The following is a 12167-nucleotide window of genomic DNA, read 5'->3' on the forward strand; positions in this document are numbered from 1 at the left end:
GAGGGTGCTGGTTGCCAGCAGGACCCACGAGCTGGGGAAGGGCCAGCTTCAGTCAGCTGAATGGAGACCAGGCCTAATGATCCCTTGGGCCAGTGGGGTGTTTACTCAGGCAGCTCCGGCTTCCCAGAGTTCCTTGGGGGGCTGCGAGGGTGGTCTGCCCACTCAGGGCCCCTCTTTGACTCTGCCTGACCCTCAGGGAAGAGCTCAGGCCTGGATCTGCCAGAGCTGGGTTCAATCCCCAGTATCAGTGTTCACTAACTGTGTGAGCTTCTCTCTGTGCCAAAACTAGGGATGAGGTGTTTAGCACTGTGCCGGGCTTGGTGGCATTAGCCAGGTGGGCTGTGGCTTGAATGAGGGGTGGCATGTGGGCTGGGAGGATCACCAATGTGGGCAGAGCTCAGTCCGTCGGGAGGGCCCCAGTGCTGCCGCGCTCCTCTCTGCAGATGGCAGTCAGGATCGTCTCTGTCTCCCCTGCAGGCCCCGGGCTACCGGCAGGAGCGCGTGGAGAAGGGCCTGAAGCTCTTTGCGCAGCTTATCAACAACAAGGTGTTCCTGCTCTCCTTCATCCGCACGCTCGAGTCCCAGCGCAGCTTCTCCATGCGCGACCGTGGCAACGTGGCCTCGCTCATCATGACCGTGCTGCAGAGCAAGCTGGAGTACGCCACCGATGTGCTCAAGCAGCTGCTGGCCGACCTCATCGACAAGAACCTGGAGAGCAAGAACCACCCTAAGCTGCTACTCAGGAGGTGGGCGTGCCCAGGGCTCAGCAGGGGGTGTTGGGGCACCCCTACCATCGCCCGGCTACTCTGCCAGTTCTGTATGCCTACCAGGGAGACTGGTTAAAGCACTGAGTTGTCAGAGGTGGGGCTGTATTAGATATCTTTTAAGAAGAACTGGAGTTCCTGACTTGGCTGTTAACTGCAAGGTTGGTGGTTTGAGTCCACTCAGAGGCACCTCAGAACAAAGGCCTGGCTATCTTCTTCAGAAAAACCAGACATTGACACCCTTTGGAACCCAGTTCTACTCTGACACATGTGGGGTTGCCATGAGTCGGTGTTGACTCAGTGGCACCTGGTTATGTTGGTTTGTAAGAAAGACCTCATCCATTACTTTGGCACCTAGAACTTGCCAGGACCCATCTGCTCACTCTAGTGTTTTCATCTACCCTGTTATCTGCTTTTCATTCTTCCCCCTCTGCCCTGACACTCCCTTGATTTTGGCCCTTTCTGCTGGAATTGTTCTCTAGTGGAGTCTTCACAGGTCACGTAGACCAGTCCTGGTCTTACCTAGACCAGAACTTGAATTAGGAGATAGAACCCACCCCACCATCTCAGGATCAGAAGCTTTGCTCCTTGCAACTGGAGGTGTTGTCTGTGGACAGCATCCCCTGGGAGCTGGTTAGTAATGCGGAGTCTCAGGCCCCACCCCAGGCCCCTGAATCAGAATCTGCATTTTCATGAGAAACCTAGGTGATCTGAATGCACGTTAAAAGTTGAGCAGCACTGGTCTAGCCTATGTTTGAATTAAAGCCTGTGAACTTCCGCTTGCCTGATGCCACCCAGCAAGTATTTCCTGGCACCTACTGTCAGCTCTATACTGGGTAGACCAGTGTCGGGCTGTTGGGTACCTCACACTCAACACCATCGATACCTCAAAGGTCACACGTGGAGGCATAACCGTATCCTGTGGCTTCGGCCTCAGAACAAATTGAGACTCTGACTCTACCCAGGCTCCCATTGAACTTGCCATGCACATGAAGGCTGTTTCTATCCCGTGTCTTTAGCTTTCACTTATCTGCAGGTGAGAGACTCCAAGTCAAATCATTATATCCAGTCCTCTACCTGAACCTCTGTCTGCTTCTGTGTGCTTGCTCCCTCTCTCCGTCCTTGGGGCCTTGGTTGGAGGCAGGGCCCTGGTGGTTCCCACTTGGTCCAGGGGGCGGTTGTGGCTTTCAGAAGCGTGTGCTGCAGGCCTTTTCTTGGTGCTGTGGGGTTTCGCCTGCACAGCTACAAAAGGTTGCTACAGATAGGAGCAATCATACAGCTTTGGAAACAGCAAGGTAGATCATTTAGATTTTTGTTTTACTTTCACCAAGCAGCCACCCACTGGCATAATTCTAGGGTTGCCACCGCCTGGCAGAGCTCCCGCCGAGAATTTCCCGGCGTGGTCTCGCGCCGTGTCTGAGCGCCTCCTCTCCTTGTTTTCAAGTCCCTCCCTCCCAGATACCCACTCTCTCCTGCTCCCTCCGTCTCCTTTTCCTCTTCTTGCCCCCAGCTCCCCCTCCATTCAAGATTCTTCCTTCTTTTCTTTCCCTAGCATCATGGTGGGCTGGCAGCTGCCCAACTGCCTTTGGGCTTCAGTTGTTAGGATTTTCTGGCAGCTGCAACTTTGAACTCTATCCAAACATATCTGAATGGGGAGGTTGGTCTCTGGAGCTGGCTGCACATTTAGTACAAGGTTGAGTGTGGTTTGTTTTCTCTGAATGGATGAAACCCACAGTGTCCTTGGCAGATAAACCTGCTGCAGGGTTCTCACTTCCAAAGGAAAAGAATAAATGGGCTTGGGTTGTGGCATGAGAGATTCATGTTAGATTCCGGAAGGAACTTGCCGTCATTGTAAATGAAACACCTTAGCAACATTGTAAATGAAAGCCTTTGAAATAGAATAATTTTGTCATCTCTTGGGATGGGCTAGGTATACGGCTCGGGGTTTCTGGTGGCCCTACAAGTCTTTAGCTCAGGCTATGGGGCTCAGCCACCACGTGTCTGTCAGTTTGTCGTACTGTGGGGGCTTGCATGTTGCTATGATGCTGGAAGTTATGTCACCGATGTTACAAATACTAGTAGGATCACTCATGGTGGACAGGTTTTAGTGGAGCTTCCAGACTAAAACAGACTAGGAAGAAGTACCTGGCAGTCTACTTCTGAAAAAATGGGCCAATGAAAACCTTACAAATAACAGTGGAACAATGTCTGATATAGTGCTGGAAGGTGAGCCCCCCAGGTTGGAAGGCACTCAAAATGTGACTGAGGAAGAGCTGCCTCCTCAAAGTAGAGTCGACCTTAATGACATGGTTGGAGTCAAGTCTTTGGGACCTTAATTTGCTGATATGACATGACTCAAAATGAAAGGAAACAGCTGCAAATATCCATTAATAAGAGGAACGTGGAATGTACAAAGTATGAGTCTAGGAAAATTGGAATTCATCAAATATGAAATAGAATGCATAAAGATCAATATCTTAGGCATTAGTGAGCTGAAGTGGATTGGTATTTACTATTTTGAATCAGACAATCATATGGCCTGCTGCGCTGGGAATGACAAATTGAAAAGGCGTGGTATTGCATTAATCATCAAAAAGAACATTTCAAAATCTATCCTGAAGTACAGGGCCATCAGTGATAAGGTAATATCCATATTCCTACAAGGAAGACCAGTTAATATGACTGTTATTCATATTTACACACCAACTGCTAATGCCAAAGATAAGGAAATTAAAGGTTTTTACCAACTTCTGCAATCTGAAATTGATCAAACATGCAATCAAGATGCATTGATAATTACTGGTGATTGGAATTTGAAACTTGGAAAAAAGAAGGTGGATCAGTAGTTGGAAAATATGGCCTTGGTGATAGAAATGATGCCAGATATCACATGATAGGATTTTGAAAGGCCAACATTTATTCGTTGCAAATACCTTTTTTCAACAACATAAATGGCAACTATACACGTGGACCTCACTGGATGGGAAACACAGGAATCAAATCAACTACATATATGGAAAGAGATGTTGGAAATGCTCAATATCATCAGACAAAACAAGACTAGGGATCACCTGCAGAACAGACCATCAATTGCTCATGTGCAAGTTTAAGTTGAAGCTGAAGAAAATTAAAAGAAGTCCACGAGAACCAAAATAAAACCTTGAGTATATATCCCACCTGAATTTCGAGACCATCTTAGGAATAGATTTGATGCACTGAACACTAGTGACCAAAGACCAGATGAGTTGTGGGATGACATCAAGGACATCATACATGAAAAATCAAGAGGTCATTACAAAGACAGGAAAGAGAAAAGGCCAAAATGGATGTTGGAAGAGACTTTGAAAGTTGCTCTTAAACATAGAGTAGCTAAATCGAATGGAAGAAGTGATGAAGTAAAAGAGCTGGACAAAAGATTTCAAAGGGCAGTTCCCCAGATAAAGCATTATAGTGAAATATGGAGAGACCTGGAGTTAGAAAACCAACAGGGAAGAACACGCTGAGCATTTCTCAAGCCAAAAGAACTGAAGAAAAAAAATTAAGCCTCGAGTTGCAATTTTGAAGGATTCTTTGGAGCCCTGGTAGCACGGTGGTTAAGTGTTCGGCTGCTAACCAAAAGGTCAGCAATTTGAATCCACCTTGGAAACCCTATGGGGCAGTTCTAGTCTGTCCTATAGGGTCGCTTTGTGTTCAAATCGACTCTACAGCAATGAGTTTTATGGGCAAAATATTGAATGACGCAGGAAGCATCAAAAGAAGATGGAAGGAATACACAGTCACTGTACTACAAAGAATTGGTTGACATTCCACCATTTCAGGAGGTAGCATATGATCAGGAACCAATGGTATTGAAGCAAGAGGTCCAAGCTGCTCTGAAGGCATTGTCAAAAAACAAGGCTCCAGGAATTGATAGAATACCAACTGAGATGTTTCAACAAACAGATGCAGTGCTGGAGGTACTCACTCGGCTATGCCAAGAAATTTGGAAGACAGCTACCTGGCCAGCCAGCTGGAACAGATCCATATTTGTGCCCATTCCAAAGAAAAGTGATCCAACAGAATGCAAAAATTATTAAACAATGTCATTAATATTACACAATAGTAAAATTTTGCTGAAGATAAATATAAAACGGTTGCAGCAATGCATCGACAGGGAGTTGCCAGAAATTCAAGCCGGAATCAGAAGAAGCAGAACCGGAGACATCATTGCTGAAGTCAGATGAATGTTGGCTGAGAGCAGAGAATACCAGAAAGATGTTTACCTGTGTTTTATTGACTATGCAAAGGCATTCAACTGTGTGGATCGTAACAAATTATGGAATGAGAATTCCAGAACTCTTAATTGTGTTTATGCGGAGCCTATACATAGACCAAGAGGCAGCCGTCGTTCAAACAGAACAAGGGGATACTGCATGGTTTAAAATCAGGAAAGGTGTGTGTCAGGATTATATCCTTTGACCATACTATTTCAGTCTGTATGCTGAGCAAATAATCTGAGAAACTGAACTATATGAAGAAGAATGTGGCATTAGGATTGGTGGAGACTAGCAACCTGCAATATGCAGATGACACAACCTTGCTTGCTGGAAGTGAAGAAGGTTTGAAGCACTTACCGATGAAGATCTAAGACTGCAGCCTTCAGTATATGGATTGTACCTCAGCATAAAGAAAACAAAAATCCTTCAACTGGACCAATAAGCCACATTATGATAATGAAGAAAATATTGAAGCTGTTAAGAATTACATTTTACTTGGATCCACAATCCACGCCCATGGAAGTAGCAATGAAGAAATTAAATGACACATTGCATTGGGCAAATCTGCTGCAAAAGACCTCTTGAAAGTGTTGAACAGCAAAGATTGCACTTTGAAAACTACGTTCGCCTGACCCAAGCCATGATATTTTCAATCACTTCATATGCATGTGAAGGCTGGATAATGAATAAGGAAGACAGAAGAATTGACGCCTTTGCCTTCTTTGGCGAAGAATAGTGAATATACCATGGACCGCCAGGAGAACAAACAAGTTTGTCTTGGAAGAAATACAGCCAGAGTCCTCCTTGGAAGTGAGGACAGCGAGACTTCGTCTCACATACTTTGGCCGTGTTATCTGGAGAAGCCAGTCCCTGGAGAAGAACATCGTGCTTGGTAATGTAGAGTTGGTGAAAAAGAGGAAGACCCTTGATGGATGGATTGATAAGATGGCTGCAACATTGGGCTCAGACATAACAAAGGTTGTAAGGATGCTGTAGGACTGGGCACTGTTTCCTTCGGTTGTACGTAGGGTCTGTGAGTCAGAACCTGACACACCTAACAACGACAGGAGGGACTTAGCCTGGCCTCTTTATCCCAGTCCCCTTCTCTTAGCACCTTCCCTTCTATCCTGCGCCAAATTAGTGCCTCCACAGTTTGTTTTTTTCTTCTGCCCCCTAAAGAATACGTTTACCGTATGAAGTTCTCTTACCAACTGCTATCGAGTTAGTTCCAACTCATACCGACTCCGTGTGTGTCAGAGTAGAACTGCGCTCCACAGGATTTTCAATGGCTGATTTTTTTGGAAGTAGATCCCCGGGCCTTTCTTCTGAGGCACCTCTGGGTGGACTGGACTTCCAGTCTTTTGGTTAATAGCTGGGCACATTAACTGTTTGCACCACCCAGGGACCCCATAAAGTTTTCTAAGGCTGTTCTAGCCTATATGGTAGCTACTAGCCACATGTGACTCTTTAAATTGAAATTAGTTCAAAGCAAATAAATTGTAAAATGCAGCTCTCCATCCCACAAACACATTCCCAGTGTCCGGTAGCCACATGTGGCCTGGGGCCCCTGTACTGGGCAGTGCAGATGTAGAACGTAGAATGTTTCTCTCACCAGAGAATGCTCTGCTGGACAGAACTGCTCTCAGGCCTTCCCCAAAAGGGGCTTGACACTCAGAATGTTGTCGTCCAGCTTTGTGGGGATAGCTTGCCCTGACATTAGAGGGTGTCTAGGAATCCACGAGACTTGTGTATTCTTTAGGATCTCAAGATTTGGCCTAAAAGCCATACATAGCAAGATCGATGCAGGCCTCTTCCCCTGCCCTCCCTAGCCAGGGCCTCTGACCACTTGCCTTTTTCTTTGTCTTGCTCTGCTCGTTCCCTTGGTGACCGGTGACAGGACGGAGTCAGTGGCTGAAAAGATGTTGACCAATTGGTTCACTTTCCTGCTCTACAAGTTCCTCAAGGTAGGGTTGGATGTGAGAGTGTTGCTGGCCCTGCCTCAGTACCCCCACGGGCTCTGACCTTCTTCTCCCCAGCCTGCCCCATTTCCCTCATGCCCACAGTCCACACTCTCAAGGGCTGCCTCTTGCAATGCCACAAGAAACAGAACCCCCTCCTCACTAAGAGAAACAGCCTCCTGGCCATTTCAGAAGGCAGAGCCCCCAAGTCCTAGCTTGAGAGACACAGTCCCCAAGGCTGGTTTCCCTTCCTGGTGAAGGGCAGAGGATCCCCCTTTGAGGGCCCTAAATCCTCCTTTTAACCTAAATGCAAGTTGAGGTCCCAGGCAGATATAGCAGCAGCCCTGTGACTGGGGGTGGGAAAATGGCCTGTTCCCAATTATTCACTTGTTTCCTTGGGAGTTTACATCACAGAGGGCTGCCCTGGGCCTCAGAATGGAGCTCCAGAGAAGGCTGGGAGTGGGGTGAAGGAGGAAAGAGGGTATAGGAAGCAGGCAGGAAAGGAGAGAGAGCTCTAGGAAGGTGGGAGGAAAGACCAGGGGAGATGGAACCGGAAGGGAGAGAGTTGGAGAACAGGGCATGAACTGAGAGATGAACTGAGAGAAAAGCATGTGGGTGCAGGAGCAGGCAGGAGGAGAGAAGGAGTTGGCAGCAGTCCTGGGAGAAGCAGGGACTCCAGGAGGTGGCCTAGGCTGCTCCTTCTCTTCATCCAGGAGTGTGCTGGGGAGCCGCTCTTCTCCCTATTCTGTGCCATCAAGCAGCAGATGGAGAAAGGTCCCATCGATGCCATCACGGGCGAGGCCCGCTATTCCCTGAGCGAGGACAAGCTGATTCGCCAGCAGATCGACTACAAGACCCTGGTAGGTCACCTCACCGCCCCCCTGTGGCTCCAGGAGGCGGGCTGTGGTCCTGGGCAGCCCCTTCCCCGCTGAGAGAGCTGTGGAAAGGCTGAAAAGCCAGCTCTCCAGCTGCGTCATCTACCTGGGCCCAACCAGGTGTCTGCCTATGCTGGTCACTTCAGATATCTTCTGTGCCACCACACCAGGGCGTCTGGATTTGGGAACCCATGGCTCAGACACATCTGAGAAACACTTCCACAAAAGACTAGTGTGGTCCCAGGGCAGTGGCCTTGAATGGTGGAGTCACGCCCCTGCCATCAGGTGGCCACTGACCCCAGGAAGTTCCTGCGCATCAGTCCTCCCGTTGTGGAGATCCGGCACTTACTGCTCCACGCAGGTAGGGGGTGTGGAGCATGGAGGACAGAAATGATACACTTCCCAGGGCTCGGACGCCCACATTTGCCCACTGGTCTCAGTTCCAGTATGCCCAATCTCCCATGACCTGAGCTGAAAAATGTGAGGCCAGGAGGGCTGGGTGGATGAAGGTGTATGTCCATGGAACAGGGCTCCCATAGCAGGTGGAGTAGCCTAGTGTTTGAGAGCACAGGGTTGGCTCAGATCAGGATTCGAGCCCGACCTCTGCCACTGACCAGCTGGGTGATTTGGGACAAGTTCTTAATGCCTCCGAGTTTGGGTTTCTTTATCTGAAAGATGGGGATCATAATAGAACTTTCCAGAATGGGAATAATAATAGCACCTGCCGCACAAGTTGCTGAAAGGATGGAATTAGATGAGATGCTCCTGGTGGTCGTGGTGTAAATGCTCAGCAGTGCTGCTCACCCAGTCCCCCCACTCTGCTGCCCAGGGAGCTCACACCCAGCCTTCGTTGGTGAGAGTTGGCATCACCCACCAGGAAAGGGGAGAGAAAATGGAAGGAAAGAATGAGAAAACCCAATAGAAGATGAATGTTGGGGGTGATGTGCAGGTGGTCCCCAAGAATGGAAGCAAGAGAGACAACAATGGGAAAGGAAGGATGAGCACAGAGAACAGGTGGAAGGAACCTAGAATGCAAGTCTCAGGAGAGGAGACAGCAGATGGGACAGGGGGTGGCTCTCTGGCAAGCCCCCCACCCTCATGCTGAGCGGGCTGAGTCCCAGACTCTGCAGCCAGCTGGGGAGAGAGTTCCCACCACACTGACCAGAGCCATGCTGCCACCTGCCCCACTCCCATCTTCAGACCCCGGGAATCTCGATGGGTGTGTGTCTTAGCAGATTTGCTGGGCTTGACCCATTGGTGAGGACTCACGGGAGCAGACTGTGAACAAGGCCACTGCTTCCTGGCAGTCCCCATCTGCTCCAGAGGAAGAGGTAGAGGCCCCGACTAAAACGGGAAAGGGGTGGAGGGGGGAGAAACCCTACCAAAAATAGAGCACTGAATAGACTTCTTAATGAGACAGAAACCCCAACAACCCAATGCCATCGAGTCGATTCCAACTCATAGCGACCCTATAGGCCAGAGTAGAACTGCCCCATAGAGTTTCCAAGGAGCGCCTGGCGGATTTGAACTGCCAACCCTTTGGTTAGCAGCTGTAGCAATGAGACAGAGGATGAGACAGGACTACCGTTTAAATGTCTCCTGCCTTGTGTCCCCCTCCGCTCCCTTTCTTTCCTGCTCTGATCAGCAGCTTCCCAATATTGAATCCAACACAATGCATCGCAGTAATGCTCTGTCCCCAAAGGGCAGCATCCTTTATTCCAGAGGCCAAACTATTGTTAGCACCCAAGCCTGGTTCCAGGGTCCCCAGCTTAAAGAGGATGTGAAGGGATTGGAGTGGGGTAAAAAACATCCGCCAAGGTGGAGAGACTTGGGGAGAAGGGAGATGAGATGGCGGGGAGAAATTGGAATGGTTTTGCCTGGAGAAGAAAACAACTGCAGGGTGAGGAAGGAAGAAAGGGTTCAAATAAAGGGTCATGGAATTGGGTGGTGGCTGGAGGAGCCAAGAGCGAGGATCAGCTGATGGTAGCCTAGTCCTGGGCAGGAGGGTGACCAGGGAGAATGAGGCAGCTCTGAGGGGCTCGGGGGGAACCGAGCACTTCACATTATAGTTTGGACACCTCTTAACTGTCAAGTGATTAATTGTATCTCAGGGCGGCGTGGCCCAGGCCCCTGCTGCTGGGAGGGCCGTGAAGGCCAGCAGCAGCAGCCCTGGGACAGTGGTGCCACTAGGATTGGTGTCACCCAGTGTGGTAACTCATGGTGTCACCTCCCCATGGCCCTCCTGCCTAGGAAAGACCATACAGAAGCCGAAGTGATGTTTCTTGTACTGATGTTATTCGTAAACATTTTCCTTTAGTTATTGCTTCATTCTCGAAAAAGTTAGTGATGTAGGTTCACAAATACTAGCTACCACAATATTGGAGCTGAAACATCAGAAAATTTGACAAAACCAGTGACCATAAAAACTCCGGCAGCAACGAAAACAACAGCGGTGCTTGTAGATGAAACCACGTGATTCCAGGCGTCACCGTAATTCGGTAATAACGACAGCTCTGACCTGAGTGCGACAGGAGGTTCAAGATGTAAAACAGCACGGAGTTTTAGCCTTGTGGGTATATTGATACATGTAAGCTGGGCTTCTGAAAAATGTTTTTCTTGTTAGAAGAAACTAGAGAGAGATTTTTATAGACAGTCATTTTGATGTCGCCCCCTCTGACAATGTCACCCGGTGTGATCTGCACCCTGCACTCGCCTGTTGACACCACTGCCCTGGGAGGCTGCTTGAGTGTTGAATCTCAGGCGCCACCAAGACCCCCAAGTGGTTCTTAGGCTCATTAAGGTGCTAGAGGCTTTGCAGGCCCTTGTAGAGAAAGCACCAGGCAGTTTGCTCAGAAATTAGGGCAAGGGGTGTGATGGGAGAGAGAACTTTGGGTGGAGCTGGGGCTTGGCCAGTGGCCAGGGAGACCTGTTCTTCTGTGGGGCTACTGCTTTCTTTCTGGAAGGTAGACCCCTGCCCTGAAGTGCCCATGAAGTGTCCTCATGACGCCACTTGAGCTCAGGGGCAGTAGAAATGGCCGGAGATCGTACTGAGGTCAGAATCTTATGGTTGACTCAGAACCTGCCTCATGATCTCTCAGAGGAGGAAGCCCAGAAAAATCCATGTTGCTGGCCGGGAGAGGCTGAGCCGCTCCACCACTGCCCAGAGGGCGGCCAGAGCAGCTGAGGGCCAGGCTGCCCTTGGCCACTGAGGAGGGCAGGGCAGGGCTTCTAGAAGGCTGGTAGAAGGAAGGGAGGGGCTGGGAGTGGGCATTCAGGAAGAAAGTGTGGTCTAGAGCTCTCCTGCCATCGTTTCCAGTCTAGGACATTTTGAGGGTGAGAGTCTGGTATTATAGATTTAATAGAATTTTTTTCTTCTTAATGGAACACGCATGTCCCGGGTTGAGCTCACAGCAGTCTGGTTGCTAATGAAAAACAGGCATCCGGGGCCGAGGTTCTAATTGCCACCACGTGGAGCAGGAGGCGGGGAAGCTGAGAGGGAGGCTGTTGTCCAGCTCTGCAAACCAGACATGGCAACTGGGAATGGTTATGGGGCAGAGAGTTCAGAGAAGGAGAGGTGTAGAGACCCTAGCAACAGGACCAGAGGGAGGGTGGGAGCCGAGAATAGCATGCTTACCTATGACTGCCCAGGCCTCTGCCCTAGCTCGTTCCTGCACCCCCCAGCACCCAACCCATTCCTGGCGATAACCAGGGTCCCGCACACCCTTGTCAACATAGAAAGAGCCCACTCTGAGAACAGCAAGAGAAGGAAACTCTTGGAAAGGGCTCCTACCAGTACCAGTTATTGACAAATCGATTCCAACTCAAGGCAACCCCACGTGTGTGAAAGTAGAACTGTGCTCCACAGGGTTTTTGGTGGCTGATTTTTTTGGAAGTAGATCACCAGGCCTTTCTTCCAGCGTACCTCTAGGTGGACTCAAACTTCCAACCTTTCAGTTAGCAGCTGAGCACCTTGGCCATTTGCACCACCCAGGGGCTCCTGGAAAGGGCTCAGAGCTTTTTAAAGTAAAAACATATTGTTTGGGGCTTTAAATTTTCTGGCTAGTTCCAAAAAGGGAAACTGAGGCTTGAACCAGGTGGTGCCCTCCACCCCTATACACAGCGTCAGTGTTCAGAGCCAGGAATGGATCTCAGGTGGCTGGAACCTGGCCTTTGCAAAAGGCACGTGTTTATTTTTAAAGAACATGTTAAGTTTCGTAGAGATTCTCTAACCTCTGGTCAACTTGAAACCCTCATAAAAATTGAAGCTTATGAAATCGTTTGAGAAAGGGGCCAGATTCTCGTGAGCTCTGAGTG

General features: G+C 49.3%; 1 protein-coding gene across 5 annotated transcripts in view; it reads left to right on the forward strand.

The window, feature by feature from the left end:
- Window positions 1–12167, forward strand: part of PLXNA4 (plexin A4) — a 516957-nt gene that overhangs the window by 466694 nt on the left and 38096 nt on the right. For all 5 annotated transcript variants that reach the window (XM_064289709.1, XM_064289711.1, XM_064289708.1 and 2 more), the window contains 3 exons: window positions 478–746; window positions 6918–6984; window positions 7692–7838. In XM_064289709.1, coding sequence (XP_064145779.1) covers window positions 478–746; window positions 6918–6984; window positions 7692–7838 — 483 coding nt within the window. The remainder of the gene's footprint in view (window positions 1–477; window positions 747–6917; window positions 6985–7691; window positions 7839–12167) is intronic.

Source organism: Loxodonta africana, chromosome 8, assembly GCF_030014295.1.
Source record: "Loxodonta africana isolate mLoxAfr1 chromosome 8, mLoxAfr1.hap2, whole genome shotgun sequence".
In the NCBI taxonomy this organism is placed as follows: Eukaryota; Metazoa; Chordata; class Mammalia; order Proboscidea; family Elephantidae; genus Loxodonta; species Loxodonta africana.